At 44.6% G+C, this 20,267-nt stretch overlaps 1 protein-coding gene across 2 annotated transcripts in view; it reads right to left on the reverse strand.

The window, feature by feature from the left end:
* Positions 1–9,133: 9,133 nt before the first annotated feature.
* Positions 9,134–20,267, reverse strand: part of RAB27B (RAB27B, member RAS oncogene family) — a 219,707-nt gene continuing 208,573 nt past the window's right edge. For both annotated transcript variants that reach the window (XM_066602519.1, XM_066602518.1), the window contains 2 exons: positions 14,239–14,362; positions 9,134–11,804 (listed from right to left, as the gene is read on the reverse strand). In XM_066602519.1, the coding sequence (XP_066458616.1) occupies positions 11,615–11,804; positions 14,239–14,362 (314 nt within the window). In that variant the 3' untranslated portion in view covers positions 9,134–11,614. The remainder of the gene's footprint in view (positions 11,805–14,238; positions 14,363–20,267) is intronic.

Raw genomic sequence — 20,267 nt, forward strand, 5'->3', positions numbered from 1 at the left:
GGGGGAAGCGAGGGAAAGAGAGATCTCCCCCCCCCCGTTCCTCTCCGCTCTCCCCTGCCGCTCCCCGCCGGTAGCCGAATCATTTCTTCCGAGCAGGCGGGTACTGGCTAAGGGCAATCCTCGCTCGAGTAATTGCCCTTCGCGAGTATGCTCGCTTATCTCTAGTAGTCAACTGAATGCAATGGAAATCCAAGTGTGGGTCATACAAAGCCACGCCAGGGGGAAAAAAGTTGACCTATCAATTCTTGATGCATAAACTACATAAGGTGGCCACATGCATGCGTGCTTGAATGACTGCATTTGCCACATTGATCTGCATGCACATCCACTGTAGTATGCCAATGCTCAGCCTCAGATTTCTGCTGCAGATTGTTACAGCAGATTCATACTGCAAAAACTCACGCAGTAGCCTTAAGGGTACATTCACATGGGCAAATGTGATGTTTGTCCAAGAATCGCGGACAGATATAGCACTCTTAAACTTGCAATTTCTTCTGCAAGTGCGATGACTTTTTCAAGAAAAACGCATCAGATTTCTCAGACAAGGTAAGAATTGTATGTTGTATTAATAGAAAAAAAATAGAAAAATTGTGTCGCACCTACATGCGAGCGCAATGTGATTTTTTTGCCTGTCATAGGAAATAACGAGTGCCTGAAATCCCCCAAAATAGGACATGAAGCGATCTTTCAATCTGGGACCGCTGGTCCAAGATAAAAAAAAATTACTCAAGTGATAAAGACATTGAAAGCAATATCTTCTTTTCACACGCAATATCTGACCATATCACAATTGGTCAGATGTGGCATGTGAAAATCCCCCGTGTGAATGTACCCTACCAACTGTGTGAATAAGGCCTTAGACTTTGTGCATATGCAGTGAGCTTTCTAGAATGGAAAATCCACTGCGGATTATTATTTTCTGTTCTGCTGTTTGCAATCCACTGTCATGCAAGGGGCTTCTAACAAGCCTAGCATTCTGGCAGTAGTTCCCTGTCCTTGCCTTTACTTCCCATGCTGCACTGTCTCTGGTCCAATCAGTAGAGAGGCAGAATCTGAATGCCCGCCCCTCCACTTTCAATCTTAAGAAGAGCTACCAGGATGGTGAAAAAATCTGCAAATTGGTTAAAGGTTCTGAGAATGTTTGGCTTGCAAAAAAGAAGGCTGACTTAATAGCCGTCTACAAATATCTGAAGGGCTGTCACAGTACAGAGGGATTTGCCCTATTCTCATTTGCACAAGGAAAGACTAGAAGAAATGGGATGAAACTGAAAGGGAGGAGACACAGATTAGATATTAGAAAAAACTTCCCGACAGTGAGCGTGATCAATGAGTGGAACAGGTTACCACGGGAGGTGGTGAGTTCTCCTCCAATGGAAGTGTTCAAACAAAGGCTGGACAAATATCTGTCTGGGATGATTTAGTGAATCCTGCACTGAGCAGGGGGTTGGACCCAATGACCCTGAAGGGCCATTCTAACTCTACCATTTTATAATTAGGTATTCAGACACCTTCTGGCCAAATGGTTAATAAACCTAGTATAATGTATATGCAATGTGTGCAAACACAGACAGTCGCACACCTACACAATCTCTGCTTCTCCTGTAACAGCAGGAGAGGCAGAGACTGTTAAGATCGTTATCATAGTGTCTGCAGACCTGTCAGCTTGCAGCCTACGAGTGCGTGGGAGCCACCTGTGAAGCTAGCCTCTCCAGCTGTTGCTATAGAGACGCCCTTGTTACTACAGTAGCTCTGTTGGTAAGGACAAAGAGTGGATTGCAAGGAAGCTGGAAGGGAGACCCCTATTGGCAGTCACTTCAAACGTGATTTACAGTGGTAAAGCAACAACATTTTTAATGCAAGTATATTATAGAAATGATGAGACTAACACAAACTAGTAGATGACTGGAAGTTGTCTGAAATGTTAGTGCCCCTTTAAATAACATATAAAAGGTGCTTCATCTTTGACAACTCCTACACATACTGCCTTTTAGGCAATATGGTTGGCACAGAAGGCAGGCTTTTATTAGTGGAAGAAGGCTTTGAGAGACTATCATTCTGCTACCAGGTCCCCAAGTAATCAGCTCTACTCCATGAAGGAACCCCACACCAAAGAGCAAATTTATGAAAACTGTCTAGAAGAAAAGCTGTCTTTGTTGCCCATAGAAACCAATCACAAAGCCTCATTTACTTTTCAAGAGCACCATGAGGAATGAAAGCGGAGCTATGATGGGTGGCTATAGGCAACAAAGTCAGTTTTGAGTTAGACCAGGCCTGTACAACATGCGGCCTTCGAACCGTGACATGACTATGATGTCAAGAGACTGGTGGTAGCGACTAGTCTGACACGACTGAGCAGAGTAAAGGAGCTTCAGTGAATGAAAGTCATGCGACCAACCGCACAGGTCACATAACGGTCATTAAAGTCAAAGAAGATCCTGTAAGCCCCGGTATCGGCAAAATCTTTCAACCTACAGTAGTTTGGAGCTGCGTGTCTATACCATAGTGAGCGCAGTGTAGATTAAAAAGTTGTGTGGCGCAGAGTGTTGAGGCAGCAGAATGCAGTCCTAAGCTCTCGCTCATGACCTGAAGGTTGCGAGTTCAATCCCCACATGATTCAGGTAGCCGGCTCAAGGTTGACTCAGCCTTCCATCCTTCCGAGGTCGGTAAAATGAGTACCCAGCTTGCTGGGGGGTAATAAATAAATTACCTGAAAGCGCTGCGGAATAAGTTGGCGCTATACAAATAACAAGATTTATCTTATTTATTCTATATGTGATACTGCTTGGGCTTTTTCTTAGATTCCTAAGTATATTGTAAATGGAAATGTTAGTTTTTCATAGATTTAGTTTAATCATTTAACTATAGAATAGGTTGTTAGGTTTTTAGCAGCTTGCCTACAAAGTCAGCCCCTATCTGCGGCCCCTAGAGCTTTGCCGATTTTAATTTTGGCCCCAAACCACTGGCAAGTTGCGCAGGCCTGATTTAGACAGTTTCATAAATGTCCCCCCAAGTGTTTCATTCTGTTGCAACGCCAAAGGGTAAAATAAAGCATTTAGTAAAGGCCCATTTACACGAGCCGATCATCGCTCAAACGACAGTTTGAGTGACAGCTTTGAGCGATCATTTTGCATAAACTTTTAAGTAGCTACTCAGCTACTAAAGAGCAATTAAGTATGCAAATGAAGCCTTCACGGAATGCAGTTAATAGCCCTAGGGCTCTCCATTCAGATCCTTTGTTGTCCAGTGGGAAACAACGCCATCAGCACTCCCCGTGGAGAACTGCTGATAAGGCTGAACAACGATTTTTAGGTTTTACTGAATTTAACTATCAGCTAGCAGTGCACGATGGACGCGCGTTTAGACGCAACGATTATCGCTAAAACGATCGCCTTTTAGAGATCATTGACTCGTGTAAATGGGCCTTGGTTACAAACCCATGCTGGCTCTGGTTAAATAACAAGTCATGCCAGACGAATCTAATTTTCTTCTATGACAGAATCACCAATTTGGTTGATCAGTGAAATGCGGTGGATATAGTTTATCTTGACCTTTGTAAAGCATTTGACAAAGTATTTCATACCACCCTTATTGAAAAAATGACCAAATATGGGATTGACAAGGCAACTCTTAGGTGGATGCACAACTGGCTGAGTGATTGTACTCAAAGAGTGGTCATAAATGGCTGCACATCCAAGTGGAAGAATGTACCGAGTGGGGTACCACAAGGCTCTGTCCTGGGCCCAGTGGTGTTCAACATTTTTATAAATGATCTGGAGGAGGGAATTGATGGGAAACTGATTAAATTTGCCGACGACACAAAGCTAGGAGGGATAGCTAACACTAGGGAAGAGAGAGAGTATTCAAAAAGATCTAGAAAAGCTTGAATAGTGGGCAGCGACTAACAGAATGGTATTTAACAAGGAGAAATGCAAAGTCCTACATCTGGGCAAGAGAGATGAAAAAAAGCACATTCAGAATGGGAGGAATTGGGCAAAGCAGCAGCATATTAGTAGGGTATACTAATAGATTATAGACTGAACGTGAGTCAACAATGTGATGCAGCAGCCAAAAAGGCAAACACAATTCTGGGATGTATTAAGAGAAGCATAGAGTCTAGATCATGTGAGGTCATTATCCCCCTCTACTCTTCCTTAGTCAGACCTTATTTGGAATACAGTATCCAGTTTTGGGCACCCCACTTTAAAAAAGACATAGGCAAACTGGAGCAAGTTCAGAGAAGCGTTACGAAGATGGTGAGCGGTCTGCAAATCATGTCTTATGAGGAACGGTTAAAGGGTCTGGGAATGTTTAGCTTGCAAAAAAGAAGGCTGAAAGGAGACCTAATACAATTATCTGAAGGGCTGTCACACTGCAGAGGGATCAGCCCTATTCTCATTTGTAGAAGGAAAGACTGGAAGCAATGAGATGAAACTAAACGGGAGGAGACACAAATTAGATATTAGCAAAAACTTTCTGACAGTGAGGGTGATGAATGAGTGGAACAGGTTACCATGGGAGGTGCTGAGTTCTCATTCAATGGAAGTGTTCAAACAAAGGCTGGACAAATATCTGTCTGGGATGATTTAGTGATCCTGCACTGAGCAGGGGGTTGGACCAGATGACCCTGGAGGTCCCTTCCAACTGTACCATTCTATGATTCTACTCTGTGCCCATTGAAATCAGTGGGTTGTCCATGTAATGCATAGTCATGTTGGGTCCTCCAAAGCAAGTGACAATTTTTGCAGATGTTCTTGCTTCTGAATTGGGGAACTCCTCCATTTAATTCCAAAGACATTTCAAAATTTGTTTTTTAAACCAGACAACCCCTTTAACATTTCTTACATACTCAACAATAAAACACGCATTGCAGCTATACGCATTTGTTTGGCCTATCGCCATACTTTGTTTGAGAACAAAACTATATGCAAAAGATCAGAAGACAAATCCCATAGCTTAATGCTGGACCTCGTTTATAAAAACAGTAAAGCCGTAAATTCACCTGGTTGCCGACATCAACCAATGAAATTGAAAGCTGCACTGTGATTGGCTGCAAATTTAAAATCAAATGTGTCTCTTTAGTGACATATGTACATTGTTTATCATGTGGCCTTTTAAAAATAAGGGATCCATCATCAAATCCACTGCATATCTTTTCTGGTCTGGTTGTGCACGAGTACACAATGTGGTCCACATCAGCCACCATTGCTGAAGGGGACACTGCAGATGACATGATATTGAGGCTTGTGGGGTATTCAGGGACTTTTACGATTGATGATCGATCCTCAGCATAGGTCATCAATAGTTGATGGGCAGGGATTCACCGCTCAGAATCACCGCCGATCAGCTGATCTTCTGGTCTGCTGTCAGTATGGTGGAGCTGGATGTTATCATTGGTGGTCAAGGCTAGAAGTGTAATAGAATGCTTTGCTCCTATTGAAACCAAAGGGAGCAATGCCTCCTATTGCACTTTTGACTCCTCATAGCAATTCTAGCCAAACATACAAAAGAAGGCATCACTCTCATTGATTTCAAAGGTAGCAAAGCTGCCAATTACCTCTCCGGTCCTGACCACAGATGATGACATCTGAACCAACTGTTCTGACAGAGGACCAGCTGATTGGCAGGTATCCTAAGGATAGATCAGCAATAGTAAATGCCCAGAATATGCAGTTAATATTAATTGTATATCAGTATTAGACATTGTATTACCATTTTTACATATAGAGCAGTTATTTGGTCATTGTATGGTAGTATTAGAGAACTATATGAGTTTTTTTCCTTCGGAAATTCTATGGTACTACTACTTAGACAGTGACTATTTCTGCAGTGATTATGATGGCAGTGCTGTACAATATTATATAAAGTTACAAACAAAGTAAGTGAACCCTTTGAAATGACCTAGATTTTTGTGCTGATTACTAATAAAATGTGGTCAGATGGTTATCTAAGTTACAATTACTATATAGACAAACACAATCTAATAACTCAGACAGTTGTACATGTCTTTTATTGAGTTCATTGAGTAATCATCCACAGTGTAGGAAGAAAAGATAAGTGAACCTCTGTGTTAATGACTTCTCCAAGAGCTAATGGCAGAAGGTGTTTCAGTTAGCCTACAAGGACTGTAAAAAAAATGCATCAGAGATTCTCTGGCGCTGTCCAATGTATGGGACCCAGCACATGTACACTACCAAAAGTTTTAGAACACCTCAATTTTTCTACTTAATTTTGACACCACCACAAATAGTTCAAAAGTCCAAATGTAAGTTAAAAACATAAAGACATTATGAAATTTTAACCTGAAACGTAACAATAGTTTGAACTTATGATTTTAACCAAAGGGCTTTTTACAGGGAACACTTCAAGGGCAGCTACTTTGCAGCACAGAAAGCAAATTATGGTTTGAAACTGGATGCAAACTATTCCTACAGGTGTTTTAACTTTTGTAGATTACTTTCAAACCCTCCAATTCTATTTACCAGTGATGGAACAGATTGCATTACAATACCCTCTAGGTCCGGATTTGGACAGTTTTGCTCTTCAGTGCAGAGCACATTGGTAACATAATGGCAAGAAAAAGGCAATTAACCAAAGATGACAGACAATTATAACCCTTAGAAGTGTAGATCTGTCCCACAGAGAAATTGCCAAAAAAGCAAAAGGTGGCAGTCAGGGTAGTTTCCTATACCATCAAAAGGCACTTGGAAACTGGAGGAAACTGACAGGAAGAGGTCTGGCAGACCAAAGTCCACCACAAAATCAGAGGACAGGTTTTAGAGAGTCAACAGTTTGTGTGATCTGTGCCTCACAGCACAAAACCATCAACAGCAGCTTAATGCAGCAAAAAATAAACAAGTTTCCATTTCATCTGTGAAGAGTTTAACAGGTAGAGTATCAGTAAGAAAGCCACTGCTAAGATTGCAAAATTAAAAGAAAAAAAGTCTTGCCTGGGCCAAGCAGCACCTCAAGTAGACAACTGTAAAGTGGAAGATAGTCTTATGGACTGATAGATTAAAATCTGACATCACTAGTACATCACACAGTTTTTTTGTGCCATTGAGTAGGTGAATGTTTAGTTCATGAGTATGTAACAACAACTGTCAAACACAGAGGAGGAAGCATGATGGTCAGGGGCTCTTTTGCTGGATCCAGAGCTGGCAACTTGCACAGAGTGACTGGCACACTGGAAAAAAGGGCTACCACAACTTTTTAATACACAATGCAATACCCTCTGGTGTGCGCCTAGTTGGTCAGGGGTTGATATTTTAGCAAGGCAATAATCCAAAACATACTTCTAGGTTATGTCAGAAGTACTTGAGAAAAGAAGCAGCAGCTGATAGGGTTCAAGTCATGGAATAGCCTGCACAGTCTCCAGACTTAAACCCCATTGAGCTTGTTTGAGATGAAATCGAAAGAAGGGTGAAAAAAAAGCAACCTACAAGCGCAGCACATTTATGGGAACTTCTGCAACAATGTTGGGAAGAAATTTCGTAAGAATATCTGAATACAATTGTAGAAAGATTGCCATGATGGTATAAAGCTCTTATATCGGCTAGAGGTGGATACTTTGAAGAGTCAAAAATCTAGATTTCATTTGGTAAAACAAAGTTAATCAACTATTTTTACTCAACTTAACTTATTTGTTCTACACTTTCATTTCAAAGTACATGTGAAACATTAAACTGCATAAATATCAATTAAAAACGGGAGAAATTGAGGTGTTCTAAAACTATTGCACATGTTATTTTTGTCCGGATATGCTGTGATTTATTTTTACTCGACTTTCTGTCTTCGTAAAAAAAAGAAGCCCATGTGCATACACTCCTTCACATGAATTGGTGCTAGTTCTGTTCGATTTTCCAACCGATCGGACGAAAAACACGTTTGTTTGCAAGTAGCCCTAAGGAGAGGAGATTGGAAGTGCAACTTTCACAGGTGCTTCTCCAATTAACCCCTTGAGTGGCGGGTTTCCTACCACCCTGTCGTGCCCACCAGGGCAGGTTTTTTAAAATGGTCTAATCATTGAATTTCAAGTAATTTTGCAGTTGCGTCTCAAGAGCCATAACTTTTTCATTTTTCCATTGACATGGCCATATGAGGGCTCGTTTTTTGCGGGACAAGTTGTGATTTTTTAAACAGGGGGGAGGAAAAAAAGAAATGGGGAAAAAAGAAAAAAAGGGGCCATGTCATTAAGGGGTTAAATAATGTATTAACTTCCTTCTCTGGGTCATTACGACGCATGGATACCACATGTGTGATTAGATTTTTGATTTTTTACAAAGTAAAGGGAGACAAGTGTTTTTATTTTATTTTTTTATAATTTTTAAACTTTTTTATTTTTTTATTTTTTTTTCTTTTGTCCCTTTAGGGGACTTCCACAGGGACCCATCAGGACCCCTGATCACATTCCGGGGGTCCGATGGTGACAGCCCTTTACATGCTGCAGTGACAGCCCTTTACATGCTGCAGTCACATAGACTGCAGCATGTAAAGGGTTAACACAGCAGAGATCGGAGGTTTTCTCTGATCTCTGCTGTAAGAGCTAGTACCTAGCTGTCCTCTGACAGCTAACAACCAGCTCTCCCTGCCACAGAGGCCATCGGCTTGCTTCTGACAAGCCGATGGTCTCTATGGCAACCTGTAAACAAACCAGTGCAGGAGATTGCCGGCATGTCGGCAATATCTTCTGCTGGTTTTTCAAAGCCCTTGCTTTGTTCTCTGTGGGTCTGTGCAGGTAGAGCACACTGTCACAGCTTGTGGCATTGTGCTCTGCAGCTCCCATAGTGATACATAGCCCGGAAATCTTCCGGGCTATGTTGCTATGAGCAGTGGAGCTCGTCCCGGAAAATTTCCGGGCGTGCCACTCAAGGGGTTAAACAAAAGCACATAAAGCCTGGTTACTGACAATCCTGTTCAGCTGTTAGTGTGCATCCAGGAAATTACAAAGGGTTCATGTACTTTCTTTTTACATCCGTAGACAACTATATTAAAGTATTATGTGGTCATACATTTGGGTATCATACTGTATGGCAGTATAGTTATTTGAGCGTCGTATAGGGTGGGCAGTCCGGATGTGAACACACACTCCTTTAGACATAAGGAAGGGGAAATAAAGGAGGGATGGACAACAAGATCTGAATAAATCTCTTTATGACATTCATATTATATATTGGCACAAAAATAAGTACTTTACATCTTCACAATATCAGAAGCCCATTGTATTCCATTGACTTTTAATTTCTGGTAACCTTTTTCCATATTCAGTATTTTGCGGGTTAATTTCTTTTTCACAGAAGACAGAAATCTTCATCTCCCTTTGTTTGGTATTAAAGCTTTCAATTAGAAAAAAAAACATATGATTAAAAACCAACCAATCGCACACAAAGGGACGGAATACAACTGTATCACAGGATACTGATACTTTTTCTTCATCATTCCCAGTGTTTCAAGTGTTGTCCTTGGTAACTCCCAGTCAAAACCATCAGTCTATATACACAATCTTTGAATTCAAGCAGCCTGACAATCAGCTGATAATCACAGTTTAAGAAACCTTGATTGATCAGCCGTGATCGCCAGAGAAAGCTGCTGCCAGCCATACATTTCCCCTGCAGTGGCCACTACAGGGGAAGTATGGCACTACATGCTGTCCATTCTAATGCATGGCCAACCATGTAATCCATGGATGGCCTAGTCCTTTAGAGCTACTTTTGTTAGCAGCTGTTCACTCTAGCTAATATACAGGAAAATTCCTGAGCCGTGGACTCTTAAGGCGGCATATGGAAAGGGGCAGACTTAAAAGGGCTATATTAGAATCAACTTTTCAAGTCTGATCGGCGGGATCTCACAGCCGAGAACAGGGGTCACGTGTTGTCCCCCTCTCATCCTCACTGCAGGCTCGCTGCACTCCTCACAATGAGTAGGAAACTGAATGGATTAGTGGTCACGCATGTGCAGTGCAGCTCTAGCCATCTCCAATGGAAGTGTCGAAGGTAACTGAGCATTTATACTCGGCCGGCTCCATTGGAATGAATGAAGCAGTACCACACATGTGCAACCACCGCTCTGTTCAATCTCCATGCCACTGTAAGTGTGTGTAGCAAGCATGCAGTGATAAGATTAAAGGGTCATGAGACCCCCCTTCTTGAGATTGGTAGTGGTCTCAGCCATGAGACCCCACTGATTAGACTTTTTTCACCAATCCTGTGGATAAGTGATAAAAGTCAATCTTGGTACAACCCCTTTAACATGAGACAACCCCCTTTAAGGATATTTCTGGGATGATCTTCAATAAAGCACCCATTTAATCAGGCAAAACCATTAAACATATTGTGCCAGTGTTGAAGTTATTGGCCTCCTGTCAGAAGAGCTCATGTCTTATTGTCCGCTTGACAACACCTCTAATCCCTGTGTTATAATAAGGACACTACTAGTAACCAATCAGCTCTCTTCTTTTATTTCGTTACTCACTTTTTAATAAATTTAAATACGTAAAAGAGGATTTTATATAAAAATTTTGGTTGCAAATATAAGTCAATGGGTCCTTCTGTCTAACAAAGGTGGATGACAACGAATATGGCCGCAATTTCAGCACTCAGCTTTACCAAATGGCAAATCTGTAGTGGTTGTGGTATGGCAAAGTATGGATCACAGTATAACTAGTCAGCGTTGTGGTGCATAAGGCTAAAAATGCTGAGGAAACTATAATGGCAGCCATTTTGAATTTCACCCAACTTGAGAGATAAGGAGGACTTAAGAAATGTTCAATTTAATTGAAGAAGATAAAACCAGGAGATTAATAGGCACCACTGATATGACGTTCGATGATACAAAGCCCCATCCACATTCAGATATGCACCACCCCTTTTAGTAGCCAGTTCATTCCATGGCTCATACTATTAAGAGGTCTTACTGACAAGAACCAAGGTCTATTATATATAGTAACCAAATATACATCAAATCTTGTAGCACATTGATGCTGCTCATTCCCAACATTGACAAAAACATCCCTGATTGGGACACAATTTGGTTTATCGATAGCAACACATACACACCAAGCAAAAAACGGGAGACGAGAAGATACGTCGGAATCATTCACAAAAGGTTTGGTAGAAGGATTGAACCTCTTGTGGTCCAGATCTAAACAATGGGGGGGGGGGTAATCCTGAGGTGGGAGGAGCACAAGGAGGACAGCCCAGGTTTGCGTAATCGATTGCCGTGCTTGCTTGCATACCCAATCCAACTTAAAATCTACACCAGATGATCTAAAAATAAAATAAAATACCCCATTTTAACCACAGTCACCATTTTTTCCTGTAAGAAACATATTTTGTATCTTTTATAATGCATATAAATATATAAGATTAACACTTTCTTCACAAGAGATGATGGCGAATACCGTAACGATGAAAGGTAGAGGGGCGGGGGTTGTTGGCAGGACTTTCGTTTTGTTTTTCTTCGAAGATTGTGTTAATGGTATTAAGCTATGAATGGCTTGAGCCGACACTGACCACTAGGGGGCATCATGGTGGGTCGTCAGCCATTGCATACTAGCCGTAGAAGGTTCTTACAGTCCAGATGTGTTACTTTTACTTAAAATTTCTCTCTTCCTTTCCTCTTAACAGGCACATTTTCTTCCACCTGCTTTTGCTTCATCTAATTTTCCAGAGTTGCCCCCGTTAACCGCATCGGGTACTTGGGTCTTGTCCACACATTGTTCCATGCGTTTCATTATCAAGTCCAGAAGAGTGTCCACTGATTTTTCCACGTTCTGTCCGGTTGCTGCGCTTGTTTCAAAGTACGGAATGCTGTGAAAGGAGAAATGGTATAACATATTAATTATAGTCATTTTTAATCAACAAATTAGTAGGCTGCAATACCGGACACAACCATGAACAAGAGTGGCACTGTTTCCAAGGAGAGAAAAAAAAAAGTAGACATTTTTTTAATCACTGATACAGTTTATCGTTCCTTTATATACGCATGGAAAAACTTAAAAATATTCTAAGTGGGATGTAATGGAAAAAAAATGCAATTGTGCAGCATTGATGTTTGTACGGCATTGATGCTGCACTGAAAATGACACATTAATTTTATTCAATCGGTCAATAAGATTACGGCAGCACCAAATGTAATTATTTTTCTTTCTTAACGGAAACCCGTCACTAGATTCATGCGGCCTGCAGCATCAAAAGTGACAGCTGGTGTATAAGCAAAGCTGTCAGTCTTGAAGCTCCGGGCAGGAAATCTACATATAATTATAAACACCTTTATAGTACTACCTTAGGCCCAATGCACACGGGCGTATTTGAACTGCGGGATCCGGAGCGGGAGTTTGCCTCCGGTCCCGCAGCAAATACAGCTCAAAGATATGGGGAGGGAATTGCAGCATGTCCTATTCCAGTGCAGGCCTCGCACATATGTTTTTTTTTTTATTCAATGGAAGCAGTCTGTCCTGCGGCAATTCACCACAGATCCACGTCATCGCCGGCGCATCATTCTCTGTACTGTGCATGTGCGGCGGTGCGCCAGCCGGGACATCCGCAGCACAGAGAAGAAGACATCACACAGGTACGCGGCCGTCACCACCGGGGCACAGGGTCTGATTCCGCTGTGAGATCTCGCAGTCAGAACCCAACCCGGTCGTGTGTGTTCGGCCTTCTAGCCAATGTCCACGGGCGGGTTTGATTTGCGGAATCCATGCGGGAGATCTGCAAGTCAAGCAACCAGAGAGAAGCATGGGCGTCAGCAAATGGAATAAAAGTAGGCGGATTTGATTCGCGGACCTTTTGGTCTGGAAAAAAAAATTGCAGCATGCTACATTTTTCTGCAGATCCCGAGTCAATGGAAGCCGTCCGATCCGCGGCACACCGGTAGCTGCAGACGTGCCACGGATCCACGGGAAAGCAGCAGATTTATTTTAAAGAAACCCCGTACTGTGCATGTCCGATGGCAAGCCATGAGGACCATGCACAGTACAGTGAACCCAGAAGTGGAGGGATAGGCGTGGACACCGCTACTGGGGAAAAAAGGTAAGCAGGGCTTATTGGCTGCGGGCATGGGCAGATTCCACACGTGCTGCGGGTAAACCTGTCACCAGGTGTATGCTGCTTGAACCAGGGGTAGCATGAACCCACTACAGATATGCCCATTTGGGCTATGTACGTTTCTGCTATGTTTCAGAAAAAAATATATATATATACTTAGAGGATTGGCTTGGAGCTTTCAAGACAAAGAGGCGGCTAATTTATTATCACACACACACTAACATACATATATTCACACACAAACAAAAAGGTAACAAAACCTTTAAAAATTAGCTTCCGGCATATTCTGGCCCAATAACCTTTTTTCCCCATTGATGGGGTTGTGTTCTGCTTCGCTCCTTGCAGGGTGAGCTGTAGTTTCTACTGGCACCATTTTAGGCTATATACAACTTTTTAACCGCTACTTAATCAATTTTTCTTTTATTTAAAATGGGGTAACTCTGGTATTCCGTTTCTTTTTCTGACGGTGTTCACCATGCAGGATAAATAATGCCGTATATTAATAGATCCCATTTTTATGGACACGGCGCTACAAATTATGTTTTTTTTTATATTGTTTTCCGTCTTCTATATGAAGAATGGCAAAGGTTTCTTTTTTACTTTCATTTTTTGTGGTAATATAAAAAACAAACTTTTAATTTTACTTTTGCTTTTCTGTTTGGTCTCAATAGAGGACTTGAAATAGGAATTGTCTGATCGCTTGTACAATATGTATATTTTACATCTGTCAGCATCCCATTATGCCAGAAGGCAGGGTTTAATAGGAAATCCATAGCAGGCCTGAGAGCCTTCACTAGGCCCCATCATGGCAACCAACAGTTGTCTCAGAGGAACTGATTGGGGGACAGAGGGAACCCCCTTCCTTCTGTCAGGCCATTTAGAATGCTGCCGTCAGCACTGACTAGGGCATCTTAATTGTTAAAGGCCAGGATGAGAGTTCTATCTGATCCCAGCCACTGCAGCTGTTTTTCAGCTGTAATTTAAGTTGGCACCCACTGCGTACGGGGCGGGCTCAATTCCTGATATCCAACAGGTATGGCAGATATTAAGAAGGGGTTAGAATCAACAACATAGTATACAGTGAGCTCCCCCTAGTGGTGGCTGCAGGAATCCAGAACTATAGGTAAAGTAATTCAACTTTGTCCTTACTTTAAAAAAAAAAAAAGCAACCAAGGATACAGCAAGGACTACTCACCCATACTTATCGGCAAGTTCCTTTGCTTGCCTCTCGTTGACCTCTCTCTGATCGGACAGGTCAGCTTTGTTACCAATTAATACAATATCAGGGCTCTCACAGTAAGCGTTCGCTTGAAGTTGACCTGAAATGAAAGTAAAAGTGTTATGAGCCAGGTTTAATCCCAAAAGAATTAGATCCACATAAAGCAATCCCAGGCGGGGTCATTATCAGGATGTCCTCTTCTGGAGGGGAGCTACATTAATTTGCAAGTAAATGTTTCTCTTTGGAACTTCCAGCTTGCATAGAGGTGTTAACAAGTTGAAGACTAAGGTGTTGAATGCTAGATTTCCAGTCTGGAAGAAAGAACCATCTATCAGTGTTAACGAGTGTTAATTATTGAGATATGGGGATCGTTTACATTGGCCTTCATGGAGGCTGATCAGAGACTATTCCATGAAGAATGATCACTCATGCAGTCATTTTCCCCTCATTTACCTTAATCTCCATCAGCAGCAGAAAACAATTAATTTTTCAGGCTGCACGAGAGACGCAGGCAGCAGACGAATGAGCATTCATTGTTTTATTGCTGCCCCCTTTTTTTTTTTAATACAGGAGTATCGATTGGGTGAATGAGCTCCTCTTATCTGGCAATGGCCTACAGTTAGGATCCCAAGTGGTGGACCACCGCCAAACTTTTGGCAACCAATCCTGAGGATTGGTCAGGAATAGTCGTGGAAACCCCCTTTAAATACTATCCCAGTCTCTGATGTATATCTTATGCTTCATGTAGACTAGCTACTGGAACAGTCAATTTCTACCAATCTTTGTCCTGTTTCGATTGATTGTTACAGTGTATCAGTACAGGTACAAAAAAAAAAAAAATACAGCTTGGAGTTCCGACTTGTTGATCTCACATAGGACTGGGGGCACCTTTTACTTACCTATAGTTCGTTTAACCTGTACCCAAAAAACATAACAACACAACTTCTTGCTGAAAATTGTGGGTTGGCCACAGCTTTATTAAATAATACCAAACATATATATTAACTTTACTATTTAATTTAACTTTACTAACTTTTCTAACTCTAAACCTCCCATGCCTAACTGAACTCTTATCAAAACTGTAACGGCCCAGAGGACGTTCGTAAGCCCCTATACATGGGCCTGTAAACCTTCCTATTGCGCCGTAGCCCGCATGGGAAGCTCCCGGCCATACCTCCTGCTGTGACAACTTCCTACCTACTCCTACTTCCTTACAACCAATCCCCCTTTTCACCCTCCCCTGGGCGGGCGGGTGGGCGTTTCTTCTCTAGCGCTCCTTCTCTCTCGCTGACTCACACCTAACTGCTTTCCCGCTCCCCCGCTCTCGTCTTTTCCTGCCTGTAGCTCCTCCCCTTCCTTCTAAACCCTCACTATTTTGAATCTCCCTCACCTTTTCGCCCCGCCCCCAGTCCCACGCCGCCTCGCTAAACGCTTTGCTGCATACAAGACTGGGGGCACCTTTTACTTACCTATAGTTCGTTTAACCTGTACCCAAAAAACATAACAACACAACTTCTTGCTGAAAATTGTGGGTTGGCCACAGCTTTATTAAATAATACCAAACATATATATTAACTTTACTATTTAATTTAACTTTACTAACTTTTCTAACTCTAAACCTCCCATGCCTAACTGAACTCTTATCAAAACTGTAACGGCCCAGAGGACGTTCGTAAGCCCCTATACATGGGCCTGTAAACCTTCCTATTGCGCCGTAGCCCGCATGGGAAGCTCCCGGCCAAGCGGCATGCGCCATACGCCTATGGCGCGTACCGCCCCCCCCCGCCAACCCTCTCCAGTGCCATCTCGACTCCGTCCTGCAGTCCGGACAAAAAGGTGTCCAAACCCACCTCATTGAGGTGCACGCCGTCCATCCTCAAGGCCCCTTTTTCCCTGTCCTCCAGCTCCCAGTGGCGGACTGCCACTCCACCCATCGATTGCACAAAACGAGACATGCGCAAGTTTATGACCTTCCTTACACGTTCGATGGCGTCCGTGTTCCTGGCCCCTCTCCAAACTCTCCGAGCCACTATGTCCGACCAAACCAGGGTGCAGTCATTAAAACAGTCCCGGAAACGAAGCAAATCCTGCTTCATGAGTACCAACAAGTCATTCATTTTCGTGCATCCTAAATCGTTCCCCCCGGCATGAACGACCAGTATAACCTTCCGGGGGGTCCACTTGCTAATTCTTAGCACCAGTTGTAGCAAACGGGGCCAAAGCAGCCCCCGCACTCCCACCCAATTTACCAACGCTCCGCTCAAACCCAAGTTCCTGCCCATGGGTCGTGTTGCCGCTCTCCTCTCTGCCCAATATATGAAGGAGTGTCCAATGATCCACACATGCCATGGCTCGTGCACTGCAATAGAGAGGTGATATAGCAAAACAACAAACCCAACATATTTAAAACATATAACTACGATGCCATATAACCGACGAAACATCCACGCTTCTACACTGCCTCTCAATCCTCACCTACTTCAATCACCCGATCTGGTCTAACATAAGACTTATAGGCCTGCGATTTCCATCTTCCTAACTTTTTTAAACCCTCTTCTGACATGCCGTGCGCTTCCGCAGTCGTAGCGGCCCCGATCCTGAACGAGTGGGTTCCAAATTCCATCGGATTTAGTCCCAACTCCCTCAGCGCCGAACGCAACACCGCCGCAAACTGAAAACGGGTAAGCGGTGCCCCCGATGCGTGGGCTAAAAAATTGACCACCGCTGGGCGCTTTGCGATAAAAAGCCTCAGTATGCCCACCGGGCACCATCTATCCTGCAGACTGCTAATGGACAGCCATTCGCCTCTACCGTACAAATCCGTTTTAGACTTTCTGACACAGACTTTAACCGTTGATTCCGTGGCAATCACGTCCCTTTGCCCCAAGCCACCCGATTTTGCCTTGCTCGCCGGGACCAGCTCGCCGATGCGCAGTGCCGCGAAAAAAGCGAGCGCAAAGGCTGCTCTAAATAACGACACTTCAAATGCATCCGAGCACACTTTTTCCAATGCCTGAAACAACTTAAATAGCAATTTTTTCGTAATGGGTCGCCGTGCATCCACGCCCGCCTTCTCCTTTTTCCAACCTCGGATAATCTGCTGGAACACAAATTCCTTTGTCACGTCTGCCATACCGTGTAACTTCAATAGGAAGGCCACCCCTGCCAGCTGTTTTTTGGCCACATACACGGACGACCCATTATCCCGCACTTTTGCCAATAAGTCCAACGTTGCCGCCCTTGCTCTAGCACCTCCTACTACCGTTCCTCCTACCACACTCAACCACGCTGCCCAAACCGCATTATAGCTTTTCCACGTTGACCCAGACACCGATGATTCCACCAGCCTCAGCAGCTCTCCTCGGCCAGGTTCCACAAGGAAGGCGGGCACCGTACCCCTTCGGCATCCGCCTCTGGGTGCCGCTCCCTGAACCGGTCCATCTGTGAACGAGAGAGTGCATCAGCCGCTCCGTTGTCACAACCCGGGACATGTTTTGCACGCAAATAAATGTTACTTTGTAAACACCGCAATACCACGTGTCTCAACAATGCCAACACCGGCGGTGACGCTGAAGTTTGCTTGTTTATGGTGTGCACCACCGCCGCATTGTCAGACCAAAAGCAAATCTTCCGGTCCCGTAATTCTGGTTCCCATACCTCGATGGCCACCACCACCGGAAAGAATTCCAGCAACGTGATATTTTTTGTCCAACCTCTCTCTTTCCATAGCATCGGCCAGGGTTCCCTGCACCAATGGGTTGTAAAAATTACGCCGAAACCGCCCGATCCCGCCGCATCGGCGAACAAACTGATCGCCGGGCTTTCCACATCCTCCTTTGGGCACACCACCTGCCCGTTGAAGGACTGGAGGAAAACCCTCCATATGTGCAGGTCTGTCCTGATTCCTGCTGTTACCCGTATGAAGTGATGCGGCTCGCGAACTCCCACCGTCGCTAAGGACAATCTTCTGGAAAAAACCCGCCCCATCGGAATAACCTTGCACGCGAAGTTCAACAAGCCCAAGAGACTCTGCATCTGGCGCAGCGTCACTTTCCTGCAGTGGGCCACGTCCCCCACCGCTTGGCGCAGCTTTGCGACTTTATCCGCCGGTAGCCGAAAAACCATGTTTTCCGAATCGATCTCGATGCCTAAGAAGGTCAGGCACGTGACCGGACCCGCTGTTTTTTCTGCCGACAGCGGGACCCCCGCTAAACGCATCAGCCTTTGAAAATTCGCCAATAGGACACCGCAATCGCCCGATGTCTCCGAACCGACGAACAAGAAATCGTCCAGGTAATGTATCACCGATGAGATGCCCGTTTCATAACGAACCATCCATTCCAAGAACGAGCTGAACAATTCGAAAAAATAACATGAAATGGAGCATCCCATCGGCAAACACATGTCCACGAAAAACCTGTCTTCGATCCTACAGCCGAGCAAATGAAAGCATTCGGGGTGAACCGGAAGCAGCCGGAAAGCCGATTCTATGTCGGTTTTTGCCAGCTGTGCAAACCTGCCCGCCGACCTCACTAAACGTACCGCGCAGTCGAACGACGTGTAAGCTACTGCTGCCTCTGCCTTCGAAATACCATCATTTACCGATCCCCCGCTTGGGAACGATAAATGATGGATGAGCCGAAACTTTCCGGATTCCTTCTTAGGCACGAGGCCCAACGGGGATACCCGTAAATTTTCGAATGGAGGAACATTAAAGGGGCCAGCCATACGGCCCAGCTGCACTTCCTTCATCACCTTCTCCGTCACCAACTCAATGTCGTCTCTTGCCGACTTCAAGTTAGGACATAACGTCGTTATCTGTTGCTCATAAAAAGGTATTCTAAAGCCCTCCAAAAAACCCGCTCTAATGATTTTTGCTTCCTGTTTCCTGTGGTATCTGTCTAACCACGGATCCAGGAAGCGGCTTCTCACCGGTGTTCGCATGGGCGCTGGCGCCGCCCACCACGGGCGTTGCTCTCTGTTTGCGGAAGCAGCGCACTGCTGCGTGCTGGCCCCCGCAAACCGAGCATTCGTGTCTAAACTTGCAGGTGGCGTAAAACCTGCAATGGCCCTCGTTGTATAACCAACAAGAGCCGTTTGGTCTAGAGGAGGCCGCGGGCTGCTGGGATGTGCCCCCCGCGGCTGCCCCTGGAAAGGACGCCTTGGCCGGACGCTGCGCTAAAATTAGTTGTATCCACACATCAGTGGCCTTAGAAGCCCAACTGATGTGGCTCTTTCCCGAAATGCGACGCCTAAAGTCCTCGTCGTAGCGCCACCAGGCCGCACCCCCGTGCAGCCGATAAGCGCTATAGATGGTGTTTAAGTACACCATCATTTCCGGACCTTTTGCGGGCTGGTGCTGGCACATAACGTGTACCATCACCATATACGCCTGCAACCAGTTACCGAAGGTCTTTGCAATTTTGGGCTTTTTGTCAGAACCGCGCTCTGACCCACGCTCCTTATCGACCATCACGTGGTCCGCCGAAAGCAAGGACCATATATCTATATACAAACCACTCCTAATCTTCTCCAGCAACTCATCCGTCAGACCCACCCCCAATGGGGCGACACCACAATACATCGAATCACCAAACTGTAAACCAATTGACGGGTCTATTTCCGAACCCGCTGCTGAGCTACCACCGGTGCTACCCACAGGCGGGCCTGAACCCCCTGGAGCGCAGGACACTAAAAGCCCTCTTTTTTGTTCTATCCGGCTCAGCAGCGACCGCAACAACTCTACTACATCATTCCTCTCCGCACCCGCTGCGGGATCCATAAAACATTTTATCAAATCATACATTTCGGACTCACCAGCTGGACCGACCTCCGGCGTTGCCAAGGGTGTTGTCCCCGCTGTTCCGCTCCCGCGGCTCCTGACCGATTCATATCCGGGCTGATGCACTGCCGTATACAGTGCCCTTCCTCCGCTGTGTGGTTGCGACGTGCCAGGCTGTTCCCGCCTTGAGCGACTGTGATCGTGGTCTCGCCACCGTTGACGT

Source organism: Eleutherodactylus coqui, chromosome 5 (assembly GCF_035609145.1).
Source record: "Eleutherodactylus coqui strain aEleCoq1 chromosome 5, aEleCoq1.hap1, whole genome shotgun sequence".
Classification (NCBI taxonomy): domain Eukaryota; kingdom Metazoa; phylum Chordata; class Amphibia; order Anura; family Eleutherodactylidae; genus Eleutherodactylus; species Eleutherodactylus coqui.